This window comes from Sphaerodactylus townsendi, linkage group LG01 (genome assembly GCF_021028975.2).
Source record: "Sphaerodactylus townsendi isolate TG3544 linkage group LG01, MPM_Stown_v2.3, whole genome shotgun sequence".
NCBI classification, from domain to species: domain Eukaryota; kingdom Metazoa; phylum Chordata; class Lepidosauria; order Squamata; family Sphaerodactylidae; genus Sphaerodactylus; species Sphaerodactylus townsendi.
In genome coordinates this window covers 16,623,451-16,648,890 of record NC_059425.1, presented here as the reverse complement: position 1 = coordinate 16,648,890, position 25,440 = coordinate 16,623,451, and the positions used below count along the sequence as shown (strand labels likewise).

The following is a 25,440-nucleotide window of genomic DNA, read 5'->3' as shown; positions in this document are numbered from 1 at the left end:
AATCCCATTTGCTCCTCTCTGGAACGTCGTGATCGAAGGGGTGGGCAGGTAGGGGCAGCCCCCCATCCCCAGTCTGCGCTCTACCCTCGGGGCCCAGAAACCACTGGAGGGGAGTATAGAAGCACGTCTGGAAATGCTTTTGGCTTCCAGCCGCCCGGTGGCTGTCCCTTCCTCCCCCCAAACCCCACCCCCTTTCACCCAGGCGATCCGGACCAGATCTCCTCTCTGCCTGCCTGCCTGCTCTCTCTCTCTCCAGTGTCCAACGCAGAGATCGCAGCCGCGGGGACACCAGCCACCGCCTTCTGGCTCCCTTGGGGAGCAGGGCCATCTGGACGACACCAACACCTCCTACCAGAACCGGGGGGGGGGGGCGCTAAGAGAGTGGGTACCAATCCGGTTCAGGGAAAAGCCAGAGCCGAGGAGCGTCGGCGCGACGTGCCGTTGAAAGACACAGCCGCCGAGAACAGGGAATTGCATTCAAACCAGAGAATCGCCCAGCAAACGCTTCCAAGGTTGGCATCCAGGAAGGGGGGTGGGGGGGAGAGAGAGAGGCGCCAGACTCCAGCCTTCTGCCTCTTCCCTCCTCTCTTTGGTGGTGCCTGGCCTCCCCGTTCCCCCCTTCCAGTCGGAAGCGGAATGGTCTCTCCCGGGTGCTCTATTTAATCCCCGCTACTGCCGCATCTCTCTCTGCCTTTAGTCAACACAGCGGCATCGCTGGCTGGGCTCCTCGCCGCCTGTGCCGTGTGCCACTGCGGTCTGGGTTCTGGGAGAGACAGAGAAGGCAAGAAGAGGGGGGGAAGGATTGCTTTACCCCCCCCCCTTTTTCCCCCAGCGGGGAGGGGGACGGACTAAGTTTGCAAGGAACCGCGAAGGGAGATTCCCCCCTCCCCCTGTCTTTCATCTTTCTTCTCTGCCCTCCCCCCGCTACAAACGACCGAGGAACCACCACCACCACCCCTCCCTCCCCAAAGATGCTATCTTCAGCTTGCACCGTCTTGGTCCTCCTGGGCTCCTTCTGGATCGCCACCAGCCGAGGAAACCTTTCGCATGACCGTGAGTTGGAGAGAAGGCATCTTTTCTTGGGGTTGAGGATGCGCCGGTGGCTGGGGAGTGGGGGGTACGGTTGGGGGGGAGGGAAAAGGGAGGGTCCAGATGGAAACTGTGAAACAGAGAGGAGGAGGATCCGAGATCCGAGACCGCTTTCGGTTGCTCAGGATTGGGGGGGGATTTGTTGCGGAAGGAACGCCGTCTGTCGTGGTCCGGGGCGTTGCAATGTTTCCTCGTAAAGGGCTGCCTTATTAAAATGATAGCGATAAGGGACCGCATTTCGAAATAAAGGTGCCTGGCAAGAGTGTGACAGGTGGTCATCTCTACATATAGAACTGGAAGGATATATATATATATTGGTCTCCAGAATAGCCTTGTCCATGGAGAGAGAGATTCCGTTTGCATGACGGTGGGGGTAGTCCTCTAAATTAAGAGCAGCGGCTCTCAAAACAATGGGCATCCTCGCAAGGTAAAAGTCCATCCCGTGGAATCGGTCCTTTCCATAGAATCAGAGATGCACCTGTTTAAAGGGTGTCCCCCTGGAAATGAACCGGGCATCCCTGCACAGGAGGGGCCGCCCGTTCAGCGTTGCCTTTGGCAGAAGTGGGAGGGGAGGCGAAGGATGCGGCCCCCAGCTGGTGTTTATGTGTCTGGGGTGGGATGGCTGAGGGCTGGCAAGCTGCAAGAACGCTGCCAGGTCTAATGTATGCAAACACACCCACCTTGGGAGTGAGCGGCGCTGAGGAAGGAGGAGCCAGGAGGGGCCGGGTGGGTGGGTGGGAGGCGAAAGAAAGAAAGGGAATGGTGGGTGGGTGGGTACCTCTCCTTGCCAGCAGCATCAACAAGCGGAATGTGGCTGGCTGGCTGGCAGGGCAGAGATGCCGCCGCTGCTGCAGCAACAGACACCAACCTCACTTGGCAGCCTGGCAAAGCAGGGGGCAGAGGGGGCAGAGGGGGAAGTGCTGACTCCAGCCCCCCCTTGCCAAGGGAAGATGAGGATGGGGGGTGGGGGAGAGATTGATGGCTGGCAGGGCTGCCTCTTTGTCGGCTCCGGGAGCTGCTGGCTTTGCTCAAGTGGGCGGGTGGGCTTGGCTTTTCCCGGTGTGGGGGGGGCAAGGCAGGGGTCGCCTGGGCCTCCTCCTCCAGTTGTGTCTGTGGTGGCATCCCAAGAGGTTGGATTCTCTCATGTGGCAGATATCGGAGGAGGGGAGATGCCCCAGAGAGGGGATCCTATTTCACAGAGCACATGTCCTTCAAGGCAGGCTGTTTTTGCACACTTTGGGAGCTTGGGATGGGGTGAATTGTTACCTGGAGGGGGGGCTCCCAGCCACGGTCAGCCGGCCGCTCTCTGAGGGACCTGCAGCAGTTTCCATTGTCTGTTGATTCTCCGGGTTGGCACAGCTGTGGTGTCGCAACACCGGAGAGGTAATTAACGAGCAACGGAGGCAGGGATGTCTCCCTAGGCTGGCACCGTCTTGGTGGCCTGGCTCTGCCTTGTAAAATAGCCCAGATTATTTTGTTTAAAATATAGAGACAGATGAAGGCTGTGGGGGGGGGATAAGCCTGGTGTGCAGGTACAGCGCCGTGGTATTCAAAACGTGGACAGTGGGGATGGCGGGGCGGACCGTGTGTTCTGTTGCTTCACTCCCAAAGTGCTTCTTTGCCGAATTCAAAAGCCTGGTGGTTTGTGTCTCTGTGTGTCCCTGGGCAGGTGTTTCTAAACCTGCAGCTCCTTCCAGAGGATGAATGTTGGGAGATGTGGGGGGGGGGTGCCACTCTCCCCAGGAAGGGGCTGTCAGCTGGATGCTCCACCCTGGGACCCAGGAGGGAGGCCAAAGGAGCACCATTTGTCATGCTGCTGTGTTGCCTTGCATGCTGGGGAGGGTGTGCAGTTATGTAGGTCAGAGGAGGAGGGGCTCTTCCTGAGTACCTTCTTAATAGCTCCCCGCTGGATTGGGCTGGAGCAGGGGGTAGGTTGCTGAAGGCAGGAACATCTGGCTCGGCTGCGTGCGGAATGCAGAAGAGGGCAGCTGTCTGTGCCGTCGGCTGATTTAGGGGATGCGGCGGGTGAGCCTTGTCAGATGCCAAACCTGTCCTTCTCTTCTCAGTTGTTTCTTTTTTTCCAGGAGGGGGTCCTTTTTCACGGCCTCAACCAGCACTCCGTATGCTGATGCCCTCCATGCAAAGAAGGACGTCGGCGTGGCTGGTTGCAACCCCCGGTCCTCTATGAGTGGGGTGATTTTTGCAGCCCCTAGCAGACAAAAGTTTTCCCTCTGCCTGCACCCTGTTTCCAGAGTAGCTGTCCGGCTGCAAACTCTGCCCGTATGGGCTGTTTTTCTTCTCTGAAGTGGTGTGTCGAAGTGCTAGACTCTTTTATTCAGCACAGAGAATTGTGTGTCCCCCCCCCCCACACACACACACTCAAAATCTGGCTTGTGTGTCATGGGACCCATCTGTCTAAACGCTGGCTGACGTCTCTGAAGGGTGGTCTGTCGGAGGCATGGAAAAATTTCTTAGGTTTGTTCTATGTCCAGGGTTGCAAACATTCTCTATGTATGGCGGACATCTGGCAGGAGTCAGTATGTTTCAGGTAGCTTGCAGATTTCCCAGCTGTGCAGGCCTCCTCATAAGCATGGAGAACACTGGTAGAAATATGGAATCTGCCCTTCCTAAAGCGGAAGCGTCATGTTGCTTTGTAACAGGGCTGGTCCTGGATGCACAAAACATACATAAAACGAGAGGGACTGGCATACATGTTTATAGGAATGCCTAGTTCTGACCAAATTTGCCAGTGAGGCAACATTTTGGGGCCTTCCTGTCCCACCCCCTCCCCGCCTCTGTTTTTATTCATTGTCTTCCAAACGACTTTGTTTATTATTATTTATTTTCTATTTATATCCTGATTTTCTCTGTGATTGGGACCCAAAGGGACTTGATTTTCTCTGTGATTGGGACCCAATTTTCCCTTTGCTTAACAACAACCATGCAAGGTGGGCTAGGCTTGGAGTTTGTGACAGGCCCAAAGGTTTTGTAGGGCCTGTTCAGTAGCCAGAAATGTTGGGGCGCATGTGCCACGCTGAGGGTGGAGGTCATCACAAGTCACTGTGCAAAAATGAGATAGATAGGCAAGATGTCCAGCAGGCACCAAGTTCCTCTAAATCACAGGTGTCAAACTCGTGGCCCTCCAGATGTGCTGGCAGGGGATGATGGGAACTGTAGTCCATAACATAACATAACATGCTCTAAATGGATCCATTTGATTTATTCATTTGTATCCTTCCTTTCTCATTGACGGGGACTTAAAGCAGCTTACGTTGCTCTTTCCTCCCTCTTTTTTATTTTCACAATAACCCTGTGAGGTTTGACAGGCCCAGAATGCACGGCTGGCTTGAGAAAGCGCAATCTAACATTAAATCTTGAAGTATCAAATGGGGAGACAATCATCTAACTCAGGGGTGTCCAACTCTGGCGCTTCAGTTGTTCATGGACTACAATTGGCCATGCCAATTGGCCATGCCAGCAGGGACTGATGGAAATTGTAGTCCATGAACATTTGAAGTGCCAGAGTTGGCCACTCCTGATCTAACTGCTGTCGTACTTCTTGACCAGAATACTGGGAGGTAGCTTAAGATTTACACCTAAAAAGTTGTCTGGTTTCAGACTAGCCATACTTAGGAAATATGCTTGTGGCAAGCCATTCTTAAAAATGAATCACCTATGGCAGTGGTGGCGAGCCTTTGGCACTCCAGCTGTTATGGACTACAATTCCCATCAGGCCCTGCCAGCATGGCCAATTGCTGCAAGACGCAGAGCTAAATACCATGGACCATTTTGATCTATGCAATGTTTATTTAGAAGAAGAAGAGTTTGGATCTATATCCAAAGGGGCTTACAGTCTCCTTTCTCTCCCTCCCCCCCCCACAACAAACACCCTGTGAGGTGGGTGGGGCTGAGAGAGTTCCGAAGAACTGTGACTCGCCCAAGGTCACCCAGCTGGCATGTGCTGGAGTGCACAGACTAATCTGGTTCACCAGATAAGCCTCCACAGCTCAAGCAGCAGAGCGGGGAATCAAACCGCTCTTAATCACTACACCATGCTGGCTTCACTTGTTTAATTCAGATATACCTTTCCTTTTTCCTCCCAACATCTCTGTGATGTAGGTCAGGCTGAGCGGGTGTGGCTGGACCAAAGTCAACCAGAGAGCTTCCATGGTACAAGGGGGTGGGATTCAAAACAGGGTCTTCCAGATTCTAGTCCAACAGTCTCAACCCGACACCGCACTGGATAAGCAAAAACCCAAGAAAATCTTTTTGAGGGGCCATTGGGTTGAGTCAATTTGACATCTTGCATTTCTGCTTGTGCAAGACTCGTGCATTGGTACATTTCAGCAGCCACACCCCAGGCTGCAGGACAATCACCCTCGATCAAATCATATCACGCTTCCAAATTGGACTTTAATGACTATATCAATATCCCTCTTTTCTGCACACAGCAACCCTGGTTGGAAATTAAAAAGCAGCACTTCAGCTTGTAGGAGCTTTTGAACAAAGGCTTCCGCAAACATAACTGTGTTAAAGAAAGCCTCTCTCCTGCGTGGTGTAGTGGTTAAGAGCAGGTGCACTCTAGTGAACCAGGTTTGATTTCCCGCTCTGCCACTTGTGCTGTGGAGGCTTATCTGGGGAACTAGATTAGCTTGTGCACTCCAACACATGCCAGCTGGGTGACTTTGGGCTAGTCACAGTTCTTCTAAGCCAGGGGTAGGGAACCTGCGGCTCTCCAGATGTTCAGGAACTACAATTCCCATCAGCCCCTACCAGCATGGCCAATTGGCCATGCTGACGTGATGGGGTGCTCAGGCACATGGGATTCTATTAGAACCTGCGGGTTTTCTCCAGATAAATTAGCTTAATTCTATCAGTTTTCACCAGCATGCACACTCCTGGCCATGCTGACAGAGGCTGATGGGAATTGTAGTTCCTGAACATCTGGAGAGCCGCAGGTTCCCTACCCCTGTAAGCCCTCTCTAGCCCCACCCACCTCACAGAGTGTTTGTTGTGAGGGGGAAGGGAAAGGAGTTTGTAAGCTCCTTTGAGTCTCCTATAGGAGAGAAAGGGGGGGATATAAATCCTCCTCCTCCTCCTCCTCCTTCGTCTTCTTGCATAGTGAGGTCCAACCATAGTGTTCCCAGGTATCCTAATAAAAATGACAGAAAAGAAAAATATCAGAAATTCAACTGGTTAAGCTTTCCCTGGCATGGAATTGCAGTGAGGTGGACCCCACTGAACTTCTGCCTGCGGGGCAACTTTGTACCCGTTATATGTCAAGGTAACTGTGGCTGAAAGAGTTGACAGTGCTGTAGGGGTTACCTGGAGAGTCTGCAACTGGAGTTGTCTCTCGAACCCGCTTCTCAGGCACACATTTGTCCAAAAGACTGCTGCTGATATTATCAGATACGAACCGGGAGTTAACTTATAATGTTGCCAGGTGCACTTGGCTAGCAATTAGGATTAGCAATAATTGGAAGGAGATGCCTTTCTAAATGATTTGTAGTAGTATTTTAATGTTTTGTAGAGGTGTTTTACATATTATGCTATAGCGTATTTAGTTAAACCCCATCATTTTTTTGTATTTATGACTGCAGTTAATAATTTGACTGCAATTAATACATTGACTTGTATTTTACTACTAAATAGGGGACAAGGCATAGTTAGGGCTTATAATCACATGATCCAAGGTTGGTACTGGATGTAGATCCCGAAATCCTGTAAATCTCTGCTTTCTTTTTTTTTAAGAGGGTGAGGAACGAGTTCCCAGACTTTACTGTTGGCCTTGAAAGTATATGAACAAAATGTGAGGAAATATCGGGGGTGGGAGAGAATAATGTTATCAGGCCTTGTTATCTTCCTTATAATTGGCAAAACATTTCCCTTCTCCAACAATTTATTCCTGCTTTTGCAAGTTAGTTTGATTTGCATAATTTATTCCAGTTCTTCTTGCACTCAAGAATTGGTGTTACCTGCTCACGACATTTTTTTTAGTCAAGTTTCTTCTTCAGAAGAGGAGGAGGAGAGTTCGGATCTATACCCCCTTTCTTTCCTATAAGTAGACTCAAAGGGGCTTACACACTCCTTTCCCTTCCCACAGCGGACACCCTTGTGAGGGAGATGGGGCTGAGAGAGTTCGGGGAGAACTGTGACTAGCCCAAGGTCACTCAGCAGGCTTCATGTGTAGGAGCAGAGAAACAAACCCAGTTTACCAGGTAAGAGTCCGCTGCTCCTGTGGAGGAGTGGAGAATCAAACCCAGTTCTCCAGATTAGAGTCCACCTGCTCTTAACCACTATACTATGCTGGTTCTTGGGGTGGTCTATATTTGTCCTCCCCTTTCCCCACTGTATCCTTGCAAGTCCCCGGGGAGGTCGCTTAAACTGTGACCCAGTGTCTGGCCAAAGGTCAGCCAGTGAACTTCATAGCTGAGTGCGGGATTTGAAACCCAGGTCTACTCCTACATCACATTCTTATGGGTACTGCTTTGGAATGCGTGGCTTTCTTTCATCCATTCTTATGTTCTGGAATTTCCCTTCGGGCTGCATTCCATTCCACCCCACTTCCAGTGCTCCCAAGAGGATGTCTCAATTGAATTCCAAAACTGGAGCATGGATGTTTGTTGCAGCTTCTGGTGCTTCTATTAATTTGTACATTTCACCCTGCTAACGTACGCATGCGCTTAGATGTGTGTGTACGCACATGTGAAGGGCCGTCAAGTAGTCACAGTCGACTGTTGGGCACAGTCTCTCTGTTGGTGAGGGAGCAAGCTTGTTTTCTGCTGCTCCAGAGACTAGGACCGGGAAGTAATGGGCTCAAACTGCAGGAAAAGAGATTCCATCTAAACATCAGGAAAACCTTCCTGACCGTGAGGGCAGTTCGACAGTGGAATGCACTACCTTGGAGTGTGGTGGAGTCTCCTTCTTTGAAGGTTTTTAAGGAGAGGCTGGATGGCCATCTGTCAGGAGTGCTTTGATTGTGTGTTCCTGCATTGCAGAGGGTTGGGCTTGATGGCCCTGGTGGTCTCTTCCAACTCTATGATTCTATGACAGTGACCCTGTATGGTTTAAGAGGCAAGAGATCTTTCGAGGTGGCTTGCCATTAACTGCCTTAGTGTAGCAACCCTGGTGTCCCTTAGTGGTCTTCCTGTGTAGGAACCCTGGTGTCCCTTAGTGGTCTTCCTGTGTAGGAACCCTGGTGTCCCTTAGTGGTCTTCCTTGTAGGAACCCTGGTGTCCCTTAGTGGTCTTCCTGTGTAGCAACCCTGGTGTCCCTTAGTGGTCTTCCTGTGTAGCAAACCCTGGTGTCCCCATAGTCTTCCTGTGTAGCAACCCTGGTGTCCCTTAGTGGTCTTCCTGTGTAGGAACCCTGGTGTCCCTTAGTGGTCTTCCTTGTAGGAACCCTGGTGTCCCTTAGTGGTCTTCCTGTGTAGGAACCCTGGTGTCCCTTAGTAGTCTTCCTGTGTAGCAACCCTGGTGTCCCTTAGTGGTCTTCCTGTGTAGCAACCCTGGTGTCCCTTAGTGGTCTTCCTGTGTAGCAACCCTGGTGTCCCTTAGTGGTCTTCCTGTGTAGCAACCCTGGTGTCCCTTAGTGGTCTTCCTGTGTAGCAACCCTGGTGTCCCTTAGTGGTCTTCCTGTGTAGCAACCCTGGTGTCCCTTAGTGGTCTTCCTGTGTAGCAACCCTGGTGTCCCTTAGTGGTCTTCCTGTGTAGCAACCCTGGTGTCCCTTAGTGGTCTTCCTGTGTAGGAACTCTGGTGTTCCTTAGTGGTCTTCCTGTGTAGGAACCCTGGTGTCCCTTAGTGGACTTCCTGTGTAGGATCCCTGGTGTCCCTTGGTGGTAGTAACCAGGGATGACTCTGCTTAGCTTCCGAGATTTAATGAGATCAGGTTATCCTGGACCACGCAGGTCAAGGCATTCACTTAAGTACCACTTAAGTGTAAAAAAGCAAAACATTACTTTCTTGTACATATAATTTAATCGAGGTTGTTTTTGTTGCTGTGTTTCCCTGCTATGCACAGGCACTCCTGGACATCAACCAAAAATACACAAGAAATAATCTTGATGCAGCTATGCACGCAGTCAGGTCAAAACTGCTTTTTTGCAATGTGGCATAAATGTGCAGGTTCATAAAGGAACTGACCACTGCAGCTAGCTGGACACGCGCAGTGCCATGGATAAAATTCAGAAGTAAAACCAGAACATTTGCAGGATGACTAATGCAGTGGTTTGTTTTTGTTGTATTTATTTACAAAACATTATTATGTTTCCTTGCTAGGAAATCTGCCAGAGGTGATTTACAAAGTAAAAGATAACAAAAACATACAACATTAGAAACTGTTAGTTAAAATTCAGCATTAAAAACACAGCTGGGGCGTAAGAACACGACACTCTGCGGAGCTTAAAAAGATTTTAACCTCTGCCTGGGAAAAAAACAGCAGACAATGAAAACAGCCCTAGGAGAGCAACCTCTTTATTAAAAGCCTGATGATCAGGAATGGTTTGGCGTGGCACTTGCTAGCAAGGGATTCAGGGGGGTTCTGAAGGTTCTGCAGAACCTGTTGTTCAAATTTAAAATATCACTTTTTAAAATACTTTAAATATTTTTTATTTAAGTATTAATATTTTTTAATACTTAAAATACAAAAGTGGTATTAAAAATATTTTAAAATACTTTTTAACAGTCATTATTTGAACCCCACCACCATCGGAACCTGTTGTTAAAATGTTTGAATCCCACCACAGGTATCGGGCAAGAGGCATAGCTGGATCAAACTGCACCCGGGGCAGACTCTGTGCCCCCCCCCGCGCATGTGGTCTCGCTTTCCCCGTTCTGCTGAATTACTTTTAGCCTCTCAAAATGAAAGTGCTGCCTGTTCCGCTCAGGGCTGAAATGGGCCCCTTGTGGGTAAACGAAGATCACCCAGGAGCCCTTGGGGCTCGCAAGGAACAGGCCGCTTTTCAGCCTGAAACTAAACCTGAAATTAAGAACTAAGGTAAGTGGGGAGGCCGTGAAGGGGGGTCGGGGGGGAAGGGGGAGGGGTTGGGGTGATTTTCTGCCCCCCCGGCATGTGCCCGGTGCAGGTGCACCCCCCCTCTTCCCCCTTGTAGCTTCGCCTATGGGCAACACTGCAGGGGAAATGCATTTCATAAATGTGGTGCCACTACTGAAAAAGCCATGCTTCTAATTGCCAATGGCTCACTTCTAAAGGTGGTCCATTGATAGCAGGGCTTGTAAGCAAGGTATGGTGGGCTGGAGTATGGGAGAAGAGACAGTCCTTTAAGGAGCCTGGTTCCAAGCCATTTATGGCTTTAAAGTTTAGGGTTCTGCCTTCTCCCACACAGTCCAGATCTTCCTCGCAAACCCTGCCCTCCATCCCTCTACCTTCAGAGGTTTGTATTAATTTATTGACTCGGCTGATACTCCATTTTTCTTTCCCATGGGGAACCACAGTGGCTAACGTCATTCTCCTCTCCTCCACTTGCAACAACCCTGCAGGGTAGGTCAGGCTGAGAGTGTGCAACTGGCCGAAGGTCACCCCGAAAGCTTCCAAGATGGAGGAGGGATTTGAACTTGGGTTTCCCGGATTCTAGTCCAGTACTCCAACCACTTTACTGCAATACAAAGAAAATCAGGGTGATTCAGACCTCCCAAACCTGGGGATGAACCTGGTTGAGGAGGTTGAAGGTCTTCGCAGAGGAGCCGGAGGAAAGAGCAGGGAAAGACCCCCTGATTCAGACCTCCAAAGTCAGTTTGCAAATGGTCTCCTCTTTCTGACGCAGAACATCCAGTAACAGCCGAGGGGCAGTTCTCTTGTGCAAATGCCCCCAAACAAACAGTGTATTGCCGGACTCTTCCTTGGCTCTATTTCAGGGGCAGCTTTGAGCAAGAGAACTTTGTGGCAGAGGCGGTCAAGTCGTCACCTTCCCGCACGTGCGGAATAACATGCTTTCAATCCCCTTTCACAATTGTTTCCAAGTGGATTTGGCTATTCCGCACACTAAAATCCATAAGAACATAAGAACGAGCCTGCTGGATCAGACCAGAGTCCATCTAGTCCAGCACTCTGCTGCTCGCAGTGGCCCACCAGGTGCCTTTGGGAGCTCACATGCAGGAGGTGAAAGCAGTGGCCTTCTGCTGCTGCTGCTCCTGAGCACCTGGTCTGCTAAGGCATTTGCAACCTCAGATCAAGGAGGATCAAGATTGGGAGCCATAGATCGACTTCTCCTCCATAAATCTGTCCAAGCCCTTTTTAAAGCTATCCAGGTTAGTGGCCATCACCACCTCCTGTGGCAGCATATTATCCAGCTGCAAAGTGCATTGAAAGTGGATTGAAAGTGCATTATTCTGCACGTGCGGAAGGGGCTGATGTCTTGACATCCTAAAACCCTTTAAGCTTTAGCCTTTGGGCTAGGTCTCCTCTGCTAGTTCCCTTTCCTTTCTGTGCACTCCGAAGAGTGGCGCATCGCCACTTCGCAGGCGATCGAAGCAGGCGCCTCCCTGCACATATTTCCCCCCTACAGTACTTCCATCCTGGGGAACGTTCCAGAAGTTCTTGGCACGTCTCCAAAAGCTTCTCTCCCTTTCAGCGCTGAAGCTGTTCTGAAGGGCTCTTGTCCCTTCCGCAGGCAGAGAGCGAGGTCACAGATGCAATTTCGCTATTGATTCCGGGAAAAGGAGCAGGGCAGGCGAGGCACGGCGAAGAAGTGTGTCTTCTTCTCAGGATGGGCACGGAGGCCAAGGGCAATTGCGGGAGGAATCCAGGAGGCCACTTGTCGTACGTCAGGGATTCTCCACTTTGGGGGCGGGAGTGATGTGGGTTTTCTTCTAGGAGGGGCCCAGATGTCGAGAGCCATTTGGGGGTGGAGGAACTGGGGAATCGCAGCAGACAGATGGCGAGTCAGAGATGCTCCATTTTGGACAACCTCATCCTCCTGGGGGGGGGGAGGGGAGGGGGCATGCAGTGGTGAAAACAATCCTGTGCTTTCTTATTGCTGAAGAGAACTATATCTCCTCTTTCTCTGACTTCCTTTAGAGGGCAATAGGGGTACTTTCCAAGTGGGGGGTGGATTTTCCCTAACCCATTCCCTTGTTTGCACCACAGTTTGCGTGCTGATTTACCGTAGGTTCGGTCCTGTCTCCCCCCCCCCCGGAACAAAAATCCCAGCCTGCCAGGGGGTCATGCTGAGATTAAGCTTGGGAGAGCCACTCTTATCTCACCTCAATCTCGGGTTCTTTTCCCTCCTATTAAACTCCAGACCAGCTGATTGTTCAAAGATTTATTGTAAAAGTTCAAAACAAAGAAATAAAACATAAATGCAGTGAGAGATTGCTCAACTGGTTACATTCCTTTTGGTTCTTTGTCCCCATTCCGGGAACCCATGGCCCAGAGATGCTTCCCTGACCACATCTCAAGATGGAATTCAAAAACCTTTGTTTTCCCCTTCTCAGGAAAACTCTGTTCAGGCCACGAGGTAACTTAGGCCTTTGAAGTTTCATCCTAGCACCTCTGCCTAGTTTGCTGTCCTCCCTCGAGGAGATCAAAAGGCAAAGATGCTTTTCACAGTCATATGTGACTTCCCTTTACTGTAGCGATAGCATCTTCCATGACAACGTGATGCCACATTCTCCGAAGGTGGTCAGATTTGGCTGTGTGACGAAGCTGGGAAGCCCCTTGAAAGGAATGCTGAGGTGGGGAAATGGCTCACCCATAAAACTCTTTTGGGATCCTGTTTTTGTAGGGACTCCTCTCTAAGGAATGGCAGGGGTGGTTTTCACTGCCACTGAATGTATTTGCGGAAAATGTCCCCCACCCTGCACACTTGTCTCGGCATTTAGTAGCAAACGTTGCAAAGGAATGATTGGATTCTGCTATGAAAGGGCTGGTTTCAGAACGATTCCTTTAACTCTCTTTCTGGCTTGCTAATGGGGCTTCCGATTCCTGGGCTCTTACTCCTTCCCCATCTCACTCCGTTTGTCTCTTTGGCATGCGCTCTCGCTTTTGATCCATCTGCCTTTCCCATTAAGTCAGTACAGAGAGTGCCTCAATTAAGACAAGTCGCAAAGTTCCTGGGGAAAAGCAGCAGAAGGCTGTTAAGTACAGAGGAGAGAGAAGTATGCAGTATGAAAGGGGGGAAAACACAAATAAAATGGAACATGCCCACCACCAGAGCTAAAGCCTGAGCTCTTGAGGCCTTTCTCAGAATATTCTTTTCATGTTTCAGGTGAAGGAAGAATCTTTAAGTTAAAAGGCAATCGAAAATAATGTGCAGGAAATACGCAGTGTGGAACCTCCATGGACAATGGAATACCAGCTGCTGGGGGCAAGGGATAAGGGCGTGGCCATCCTGTTCCTTAAGAGAGGGACTTGATACAGCCCTGGGCAGGCAAATGCCAGGAGGCCTTGGGGGCTGTTACCGAGGATGGCAGAGTTTCAAGAGGATGTGATGTCATTTCCAGGAATTTCTCCTCATCGCTATGGCAAGTACCATAGAGACCTGGAGAAATTCCTAGAGCATCATCATCAATGCCATTCTCCTATCACTGTGGTGGCGCCCCCTCCCCGCCCCTTCCTTTGCTTTGCTCCTTGGCCTTTTGCTCTCTATTTTATAATTTATTGTATATTTATTGTTATTTTTAAGGAAGAGTCCGGCCGCTCCCTCCTTTTGGGGGCGGTTTAAAGGAATTGGGTTACGGGACGCCATCATTATTATTGTTACTGTTTTTGACCGCTGCTTAAATGGTTTTAATGGTTTTTAATGGATTTTAGTGTATTTGGTCACCATTGTGACCCTTGTTATATATTGCATATATAGTGTTGTGCACCGCCTAGAGCCCCTTGGGGATTGGGCGGTCTATAAATTCAAATAATAAATAAATAAAAATAAATAAATGTTATGGACTACAATTCCCATCAGCCCCTGCCAGCATGGCCAATTGGCCATGCTGGCAGTGGCTGATGGGAACTGTAGTCCATAATATCTGGAGTGCCAAAGGTTCGCCACCACTGTCCTATCAGGACTGGTGATTAAAGGTAAAGGCTAGGGGACAGTGGGCAAACAGTAAACCTAAGGCCTGAACACAGTCTGTGGAGTACTGACCCTACCTGCTCAGATCTGTACAGAGACGGAGTGGGGGGGGGAGTGCCCGGTGCACTGGTGCGTCCTCCTCCCCTGCCACGCCCCCGCCCTGCCCCAGAACGCCCTCACCACACTCCCGCAGGGGCGCTTGCCCAGTGCGTAACCCCCCCTTGTCCCCTTGGAGCTACGCCTCTGGATCTGTACATTTTGTTGTGACCAAGTGGCTTGTAAATCCTGCCTGCCAGCACTTAATATTCAGGATATTTTGGCCTGTGGATTGGCGTGTGGCCTTAGGTGGCTGTTATCCATTTGACCCTCGTGACAAAAAAGGTGTTTCCCCAGAGCTGTTCGACAACATTGAACCAGAACCGCACACACTGCGCGGCCAGGCAGCCTTTAATAAAACGCGAGAAAGCAAATATCATCAGGATCAAGGCATCTTAAAAGGCAGCCCTCTGCATTTCATAACAGTCGCATTACAAAGCGAAGGCACTGCTTGGTGGATTGAAAATGACCAAGGGTCTGCCCTGATGCAACTGTTTTGTGCGTTGCTGAGACTTCAAGGAATCCCCCAGAGAAGTTTCTCCGAGCTTATCAAAACACTTCCCTTGATATTCCTCAAATGGTTTCCCCAAAGTCGAAAAGACTGAATCCACCACACCTTTTGCTTTGGGCAAAGTCAAAAATGAATGAACCGACTAGACGTCACTGTGTGGATGCAAAGTGCTGGAAAGTCACAGCTGACATATGGAGACCCCGGAAAGGGGCTTTGCAAGGCAAGTGAGAAGCAGAGGTGGTTTGCCATCACTTTCCTCTGCAGAGCCTTCCTTGGTGGTCTCTCTTCCAAGGACTGACCCTTCTTAGCTTCTGAGGTCTGATGAGATCAGGCTGTGCTGTGCCACCTTCCTTCCTCCAGAACTGATTAATGGAGGAAATTGTGATGGCCTCAAGCTCAGAGGGCCATGGCGACTAACGGGAACCTCCATACGCATCAATACATCTCCGAATGCTGGGGCTAGGAGGCAGCATCTGGGCAGGAGAGGGATGTTAACTCCGGGTCAGGAAATACCTGGAGGCTTTGGAGGTGAGTCCTAAAGAGGGCAGGGTTTGGGATGGGGGGGATGGACGAACACAATATCCACCTTACAAAATGGCCATTTCCACCCCCCTCCATCGCACAGATAGCAGTCCTAATCCCAGGAAATCTCCAGCCACCAGCGGGAGGTTGGCAACTCTAGGGAATGGCCTTGGCCTCCATGTCATGTTTGGTGACAACGGGCAGGCTGCTGTGTGAAGCTGCCTGCTGGACTATATGGGCCACCACCCACACAACTGGTAGGAGTCTGGGATAGTGGGGGCATGGAGGGGGGGAGGTGCTGTCAGTTGCAATGTGACATCATTTCCTGGGAAAATCAGGAAGTGGCACCACTCCATTCTAGGAATCACTGGAAACTTTGTGGTAAAAGCCCAGAAGGGACATTTCACTGCCCCCTGATGCCATTTTTCCTGTTTATTTTCTCCCACTGGCTACAGGAAAGGTTGCAGGAAACAGAGTGGGAGATCCCCTGCCTCTAGTCTAGAGGGAAACTGCTTTACCCTGTCTGATCTTACCGTCAAAAGCCTGGTTGTCTTATGTTACCTATAATGACCAATTACATCCTTCCTCGAAGGCCCTCCCTTTCTTGCCTATCAACCAGTGTTTGATGTTCAGAGGTACACTGCGCCTGGATATGGAAGCTCTATTTGAAATGGCCTTTGCCAACGAGGGGCAGTGGTTGCTCACCTCCATGTGGGGCCTGGAGTTTTCCCAGAATGCCAACTTTATTTGATTCATGGCCTTTCAGTTCAACGAGGACCCAAAGCAGCTGACATCATGCTTCTCCCTTTTATCCTCACAACAGTCCTCTGAGGTAGATTAGGCTGAGTGAATGTCCATTGCATAAGTGCAGATTTGAACCTGGGTCTTCCAGACACTAGTCCCCCACTTTTAGCCACTATACCACACTGGCTCCAGAAAGATGGGTTATCTCCTCCTTAAACACTGTCCTTTTCGAGTTTTGCCCCTCCTCAAATCTTGAGGAATTTCCCCAGCCAGGAATGGACAACTCTAGGCCAGTCAGCTGCCTCTGGAAGACATGCAAGCCCTCCCTTGGTGTTTCATTATCCAGGGGTATACTGCCTCTGGACATGGAGGTTCTATTTAGTTGGTCGTAATAACATCCAGGCAGCGAGCACTGCTGTAATTTAACTTCAAACATTTATATCCCTCTTTTCATACTCTTCCTAACATTTCAACAGGGATGCGGCTGGGAATATTCATACCAATGATAATTGTCCGAGCCTGCCCTCCACACACACCTCCTTCTGCATTGCCAAAGCGCTTCCTGCTGTATAAATTTGCTCTACAGCTGCCTGTCACCAACCAATATTATAGTGGAGGAGCTGTTTGTTCTTCTGAGAAACCTATATTTGAAAACCCAGACCTGGTCTCTCCAGCGTGTTTTCAATATATTCTCAGCAGCTCTAGCCTGTGAAAGACCAGGCTGTGTACCGCCTGGCGCATTAGTGTTCATGCATGCGGATTTCCGTACATGGGCACAAGCTGCATTGACCCACTCAACAGATGCGCAGCTGAACCCTGGATACCCGGCAGCTGCTCATTGAAACAGAGTCTTATTATTATATCGCCCATCATTACAGAAAAAAGAGGGTGTTGCCAAAGAGAAGAGAATGTAGATCAGGGGTCTTCAAACTATGGCCCTCCAGATGTTCATGGACTACAATTCCCATCAGCCCCTGCCAGCATCGCTAAGTGGCAGGGCTGATGGGAATTGTAGTTCGTGAACATCTGGGGGGCCATAATTTGAAGACCCCTGATGTAGATTGTTTATGGTTAAGAGCACAGGTGTCAAACTCGCGCCCCTCCAGATATTATGGACTACAGTTCCCATCATTCCCTGCCAGCGTGATGCTGTCAGGGGATGATGGGAACTGTAGTCCATAACATCTGGAGGGCTATGAGTTTGACGCCTGTGGTTAGGAGGGTCAGCTGGAGAATCTTTTCGTCCCTCCTGATGCTCAAAAGTTGCTTGTAGACGTAATAGAATCAAGTGGGAAAGGCCACTAGTGAGCCACAAGGCTACTGAGTTAGGGGCACAATCTTAAACACACACACGCACACACGCCCCTTCCTTGCATGTAGAATAGTGGGAACGTTGGGCTGGAACTTTTGTCTTTGAGGTGGTAGGTTTCCATTTGCAGAAAGGCATGTTACACCCAGATGTGATGCTAGGGATGCCAGTTTCCAGGCGGGACCTGGAGATATCTGAAATTACAGCTCATCAGCCTATGGTTCCCCTGGAGAAGATGGATGTTTGAAGGGTGGACGCTATGACCTTGCACCCCACAGAGGTCCCTTGTCCTCCCCAGGCTCCACCCTCAGATCTTCAGGAGTTTCCCCACCTGGAGCTGGAAATTCTAAGGCCCCTTCTTCACATGCAGAATAATGCACTTTCAATCCACTTTCAATCCACTTTGCAACTGGGTTTTACTGCTTGGAATAGCCAAACCCGCTTGCAAAGAATTGTGAAAGGGGATTGAAAGTGCCTTATTCTGCATGTGCGGAAGGGGCCTAAGTGATATCCCCCAACCAGAAGCCTGATCTGGTCGGATCTACCACCTAGATAGTTACCAACCTCAAGGTGAGGCCTGGAGCGTTCCTGGAGATTCCCTGGAATTATAAATTACCTCCAGACTGCAGAGATCCCTTTCCCTAGAGCACAGGTGTCAAACTTGTGGCCCTCCAGATGTTATGGACTACATTTCCCATCATCCCCATGCCAGAGGCATGCTGGCAGGGGATGATGGGAACTGTAGTCCATAACATCTGGAGGGCCACGAGTTTGACACCTATGCCCTAGAGGACTTGGCAGCCCGAGAGGGTGGATTCTATGGCACATCATGAGCTTCCTCCTTTGCCCAAATTCTGCCCTTCCTAGTCTGGACAACCAAACATCCAAGAACTTCCCCAAGAAGCAACTGGCAGCACTACAGGGCATAGGGCGGCCAGCTCTGGGTTCAGAAATTCCTGGAGATTTTGTGGGTGGAGCCTGTGGAGAATGGGATTTGGAGAGGGGAGGGTCCTGTGTGGGTTTATAATACCACAGAGACTAACCTCCAAAGCAGCCATTTCCCCCCAGAAAAAGATGTTAGCAGGGTTGCATATTCCTTCACCACAGAACTGGACATGCTGGATCTTCTTTGTTGTAGAATGTTCCACCTGGGTCCTAGTGCCTACTTAGCTCTGCTCCCCTCCCCCCCTCCATTTGAAAGTTTGAAAGTAATAATACACTTTGGCATTCTGTTTAATGATCAAACCACCATGTTAAATAGTGCACAAAATAATGATTTTGACCAAGGCAGTGCGTAAAAATGAATAATTCTCATATTTATTAGGGACTATATTCTAATACGGAAGCATACCATTTTCTCCACTGCTGCCCCTTAATGTAGGCTGACCAGACGTCCCACTTTTGGTGGGACAGTCCTGCCTTCAAACAATTTGTCCCGCGTCCCGTGGGTTCTTTAAATTGTCCCAATTTTTGGGAGGCTGCTGCACTGCCTTCTGGGGCGCAAGGCAGTGCGGCAGCCTCCCGTGTGCGCGGCTGCAGGAGCATGGCCTTCTGGGGCTTGCCATTTCCCGCCCTGACACAGGGCGGGAAACGGCATGCCCCAGAAGGCAGTGTGCTCCTGCGGTTGCACGCTCCTGCGTGCGCATGCGCACAAACAGCCGCCTACCCCGTTTCGGGTCACAAAGGTGACCATCTGGTCACCTTACCTTAATCGACAGTACTGACATCTTCTTCTGAGCCAGAGTATCATCTCTCTTGGCTGGAGATCAGCAGTAATTAAGGGGAGATATCCAGCCACCACCTAGATGACGGAAGACCAAAACTTCGCCACTTCACCTCATGGTTGCTCAGTCACCTGAGACGCTGTTAAATCTTCACCAGTGTCCAGTATGGAGAGCTGAAAGTAATCAGTTATCTGGAGGGGGGGGGGAGTTAAGGGGCCACAAAGGCAGGGGGTGGCCTGTTGGTCTGTATCAGTCATTGGCACTCTGAAACAGAGAAGAAGAAATTGGATTTATACCTCATCTTTCTCTCCCGTGAGGAGACTCAAAGGGCACTTCTGCACATGCAGAATAATGCACTTTCAATCCACTTTTACAATCGTTTGCAAGTGGATTCTACTGTTCCACACAGCTACAAATTGCATTGAAAGTGGATTGAAAGTGCATTATTCTGCCTGGGAGGAAGGGGCTATTGATTTTATCTCCTGGTTCCCCTCTGGAGATAGGACAAGACTACTCAGAACGCAAGGGGTCTTGACATTCATAGGGGCTGTGTCTCAGTGGATGAGGATCTCCCTAGCGTGCAGAAAGTCCCATGTTCAATCCTCGGCCTTTCCAATTAAAATACAGAGGATTGCAGAGAGACTTGGGGAACGTCTTAAAGAGATCGCACAGCAAGCGAAAACGTGAAAACATTTCCATAAAAGAATCGCTAAAGAAGAGGATGCAAAGAAAACATTTTCAGGCTGAAAATAAAAGCTTTTTTGGGGGGGGGGGAATATGTGGAACGCCAGGGAGGAAACGTTTTACTTCCTGCCTCAAAACATTTTATTTTGGTTGTGTGGAAAGGGCCATGGTCTGCCAAGCTTATGGTTGAGGCCAGCAATGGTTTCTACCCCCCTCTCTTTCCTTCCCCCTTTCCTACTCTGTTCCTTTATTATTATCAAACTCATTCATTTTCCTTTTCCTCAATTGAATGTAGTTGTCCCTTTTAATTTTCCCATCATTGCACGGGTTTTATGGTGCCATCAGAATCTTTTTAGTATTGAGCCATACTGAGGATTTTAATCGTAAAGGATTTTAATCCTCGGTAAAGATTTAATCCTCGGTAAGGATTTTAAATCATAAAGGTGTAATTTTAATTGTTGTTGTAAGCTGCCTTGAAGCCCGACTTGATCGGGAAAGGGCGGGTTAAAAAACGGAAATAAATAAATACATAAATAGGTGGTCTCTAAGCTACTGTTCTTCTGCACATCAACCCGGCTAACCTCTGAAACTATCTTTTCCTGCATGTTTGTGCCTGTTTTACTGGGTGACTTGAGCCATAGAGAAGCAGTGGGTAGAGAGTCTCCCTCTCTACATTCCTCAAATCATGACTTGCCGTTTCAAAACGTTAACTGGAAGAGAAAGATGTGAGTCACTCTTGGCTTTTCTTTGCAATCTCAGGGTCATCCTAGGTATGAAGTTATGGACCAAGATGGACCGCAGCTGTCAGCTCCTCGAAAATAACTTTGCTGAACCTGGGAATTATTTTTTCTAAGGTTCTGCTAGGAATGCCTTCCTAAATCCTGCCTCAAGCATAATGCATCTTTTGGCAACGCTCCTAATTATTGTTGCACTGAAGGACTATGGGATGGAGGGGAAAGGAAAGCTTGAAATGTAAACATATGTCGGTTCCTAGCATGGGTGGTTTATATTGCATCAGCCAGCTGCCTTTCTTCAAGTCGAATCTGAAAAGCAGAGTCTAACAGTGGCCCCATGTCCTTTCATTCCTCAGTTCCCATACAGGCAGGGTTACCAACCACCTTTAGATCTCCTGGAATTACACTTGATCCCTAGGCTACAGAGATCAGGTCCTCTGGCGAATGTGGCTGCTTTGGAGGGTGGAGTCTGTGGCATTAGATCCTGCTGAGGCCAGGTCTGGTCCAGTCCTTCCCCTCTGTTTCCTTCCTTTCCCTTCCCCAAACCCCTACTCAGTGGTGGGATCCAAAAATTTTAGTAACAGGTTCCCATGGTGGTGGGATTCAAACTGTGGCGTAGCGCCAGTGGGGGTGAGCGGGGCACGACGGGGGTGTGGCCGGGCATTCCAGGGTGGGGCATTCCGGGGCGGGGCTGTGGCAAGGACGCAGCCGCTGCGCTGGTCCTTGGGCGGGAAACGAATGCACGCAGGCGCAGGCTGCACCTCCTGCTAGACTGCTTCAAGTTCTGCGTGCTACTGCTGAGAGGTGGGGCAACTAAGGCAAAAACCACGTGGCAAAATCACCCATTAGTAACCCCCTCTCGGCCCACTCAAATAATTAGTAACCTACTCTCAGGAACCTGTGAGAACCTGCGGGATCCCACCTCTGCCATACCTGCTACCAAGAAGTTCAGTTCCCATCAGAGGCGTACTGCCCATGGGGACAGGGGGTCAAATGACCTCGGATGCACCAGGGTTTGGGGGGACAGGAGGCGGCCTGCAGGGAGGCAGGGGGCGGCTTGGACGGGTGCTGCAACAGCAGGCCAACTCAAGAGCCGGCCTGCCTGCCGCTGCGGTGCCCGTCCCAACGGCCCCCAAGCCCCGCCCCCAAGCGGGGGGGCACCTGGAGCAAGTGTTGTCTCCGGGTGCCATCCCTTCCCAATATGCCTCTGGTCCCCATTTAAACATTTTTAAAGTCAATTAATCGAACAAGGTTGAATTGGTGAATTAATATGGATTAGCTTGCCTGTGAATAAAAACACCAGTTTTGAAGGGCAGCCCTGCATTCTTCCTTTGATTGTGATCTGACCAAAGTTCAGCAGCTTTAAATCCTTGTGGTTTCCGTAAGAGAATAAAGTAAATGCATTAAAAATCTGTCGGGTTTGGAAGTGCCTGTGGTGGGATTTTAGATAATGCATTTGGGAAACATGGCAGGCTCCATCCAGTGAAAGAAAGAAAGCTTTTTCTTAGATAATACAGACAGCATAGCAGACATCATCTGAGGTAGAGGAATGGCTCTTCTTTTATCATACCCAAACAGCACTGCAGATTCCATCCCTGGAGAAGAGGCATTCCTTCCTGTATGGGAGAATGCCTCTTCTCCAATAGGACTACACTGGGCTTGTAATATCTTTTTGAGTTCCATTTAAAGTGTTGGTGTTACCAAGCCCTTTTTTACTCGGGCTTAGGGTACCTGAAGGACAACTACCTTTGCGTGAGTTTGCCAGTTGATGGAAATCCTCTTTGGAGACCTCCCTTAGAGTGTTCACACCTTTAGAGATCAGGGTGGCAGTAATCACTAACATGGCCTTCTCCAGCTTGGTCCCTCAGTTGTGGAATGCTCCTTAAAGAGGTGTGCTTGGTGTCTTAGGGTGGCAGAGGCTTCTCAGGTGAGCCAGGTGTGTTTCCGCACTCCTACATTCCTGCTGGGTGACCTTGGGCTAGCTACAGTTCTTCGGAACTCTCTCAGCCCCACCTACCTCACAAGGTGGGGAGAGGGAGGGAAAGAAGCTTGTCAGCCACCTTGAGTTTCCTTACAGGAGAGAAAGGTGCGGTATGAATCCAAACTCCTCCTCCTCCTGTTCTTGTTCTTCTTGGCTCCTCCAGCACTTCAATCTTTCACCCCACTACAGCTGACAGCCTGATCCTTGTACTGCAGGTACTAGACTGCAGTACATAGCCCTCCATTTTGAGGGTCTCCAGAAGGATTTTACTCACCATTTCCCTCACTCGCACGCAATCAAGGTCATGACTAGACTGTATTGCTCATGTGAGCGTAATGAGGGAAGAGGTGGCATGACATCACAACCCTGACTCTGGTGCGCTACTGGGCTGATGTCTTCCCTTCCCCTCTCCCCAATGAGTCAAAACAAACCTCAACTGACTAGGAGTGGGCCTCGCAACTTGTTTTCAATGGCCTCATGCTGCTCAGTCTACACCTGTCAGAAAGGCCGAAGCCTTAGGGCGCTGGTAACAGTGACTCAACAAAAAGAGGAAAAGTTTGGATTTATACTTCCCCGCACTTTCTCTCCTGTAAGGAGACTCAAGGTGGCTTACAAGCTCCTTTCCCTTCCTCTCCCCACAACAGACACCTTGTGAGGTAGGTGGGGCTGAGAGAGTTCTGAGAAAACTGTGGCTAGCCAAAGGTCACCCAGCAGGAATGTAGCAGTGCACAAAGACATCTGGTTCACCAGATAAGCCTCCACCACTCTTGTGGAGAAACGGGGAATCAAACCCGGTTCTCCAGATTAGAATCCACCTGGCCTTAACCACTTCACCATGCTGCCTCAGAAAAAAAAATTGATGGGCCCCTAGTCCCTACAGGACCCCTAGGTTTTAGCCTAGCCAGTCATATGAATAATACGGCCCTGCTATAGTTGGCAACCCTACATGGGACTTTGCCTTCCTTTTTCTTCCCAGCGCCGGCCCTGCTGTCAGCGCCAGATTTAGATGAAGAGAGGCCTCGGGCTATTCCGCTTGTGAGCCCCGTCCCAATCTCCCACCCTCACGACTGGAAGAAGATGGGGTCCACAAATTGGGGGTCCCAAAACGGGGTGCACTTCAGCGAAGTCCTGGAACGACAAAGTCAATACAGAAATCAATGCTAGTGTCGAGTTAATGGCTTAAGACAGTATTATTCTGAAATGGAGTGCCTGGGAAATTACTGAAGGGTTGTTTAGAGACTACGATGCGTTGTGACAGCATGTGGAAGGAAGGCCTACGACAGTGTCGAAAACATTATGCACCTTGGCTGGAGGCCTCCTAGATTTTGAGACCCTAGGCTTCGGCCTAGCCAAGCCGACAGGTAAATCCGGCACTGCCTGCTGTGATATGTTTCCCCTTGGGATCTGGCCTCTCCAAATCTTTCCCCCCGTCCAATTAAATCTACCTCAAGGCCCCCCTGCCGCATCCTGCCTGGATGTCCATATGTCTCTCCTTCTGTCACCAAATGCCAGCCCGCTTGTGTCTTTCTTGGACTACAGCTCTTCAGGCACAATGGCTGCCGTGCGACATGTGCAACTTTTGGAATCTTTCCTATCAATTTCCTCCCAAACCCACGCTAAGCATGAGTGTCTTTCATTGCCGCAAAAGGGGGTGTTAATTCTGTGAGCTGCCCTGACTTGGGATTGTCCCAGGCTAGCCTGATCTTGCCAGATCTCAGAAGCTGAGCAGGATCGGCCCTGGTTAGTACAGTGGAACCTCGGTTTTCGTTGCCTTCGGTTTTCATCGGTTTCGGTTTTCATCAATTTTTTCAGAGAAAAATTTGTCTCGGTTTTCATTGATTTGCCTCGGTTTTCATCGATTTGCAGTAGGTGCAGGGGTTTGTGGAGAAAAATCACCCCGGCAAAGCTGTTGCAGGCCGTGTCTGCAACTTGTTTAATGACAATGTCTTGTCCCATTTCAGACAAATCTTAAAGAGGCGTCAGAAACAGACCTCTTGGGACATCTTTCTGGTGCGACATTGGTCCACTGGCTCTGAAGCTGGTCCTAGTGCTATTGTTTGTTACTGTTTTCAGCATTAAGTACATGTTTATTCACCAAAAATGAGTTTTTGGTATGTTTTTTGGAGTGCCTAGAATGGATTAATTGGATTTGCATTGATTCCTATGGAAAAGTTTGCCTTGGTTTTCATCGGTTTCGGTTTTTATCGATTCTTTTCGGATGGATTACCAACAAAAACCAAGGTTCCACTATATTTGGATGGGAGACCTCCAATCCAGGGACACCAGGGTTTTGATGCCGAGGGTGGCAATAACAACCCAGTTTTGAATGCCCTTGCCTTGAATGCCCTTGCCTTGAAACACTATGGGGGCACCACAAATTAGCTTAGATGTGACAACCCACAAATAAAATTCACTGGTCTGAAATTTGGCAGTGGGGGGTATACTACAATCCCTCTGTGTTTAGCCCGGTTGAGATGGAAGAACGTGAAATGCAGACCCAAGACAAGGGTATTCGTGACTGCAATTCAGTGGTGGGATCCAAACATTTTAATAACAGGTTCCCATGGTGGTGGGATTCAAACTGTGGTGTAGCGCCAATGGGGCTGGGCGGGGCACGATGGGGCGTGGCCGGGCATTCTGGGGGCAGGGCATTCCTGGGCAGGGCGGTGGCAAGGACGCAGCCGCTGCGCCGGTCCTTGGGCGGGAAACGAATGCACGCAGGCTCAGGCTGCCACGCACGCCGGTGCACCTCCTGCTAGACTGCTTCAAGTTCTGTGCGCTGCTGCTGAGAGGAGGGGCGTCACTAAGGCAAAGATCACGTGGCAAAATCACCAATTAGTAACCCCCTCTCGGCAAACAATAATGAAGCAAAACCACACAATACAACCTGATGACAAAACAGACCCTTTTGGAATTAATAACAAAACGGAAGGGAACAAATTCCCATGCGCAATTCTAGCACCTATGACGTTTTCCCTAGGAGGCGCCAAGCCGAAAGATTTAATTTTTTCATCTCTT

General features: G+C 49.8%; 1 protein-coding gene across 1 annotated transcript in view; it reads left to right on the top strand.

The window, feature by feature from the left end:
- The first annotated feature begins 243 nt into the window (after positions 1–243).
- CADM3 (cell adhesion molecule 3) overlaps positions 244–25,440 on the top strand; it is a 183,017-nt gene continuing 157,820 nt past the window's right edge. The window contains exon 1 of the mRNA XM_048511833.1: positions 244–1,053. Coding sequence (XP_048367790.1) covers positions 972–1,053 — 82 coding nt within the window. The 5' untranslated portion in view covers positions 244–971. The remainder of the gene's footprint in view (positions 1,054–25,440) is intronic.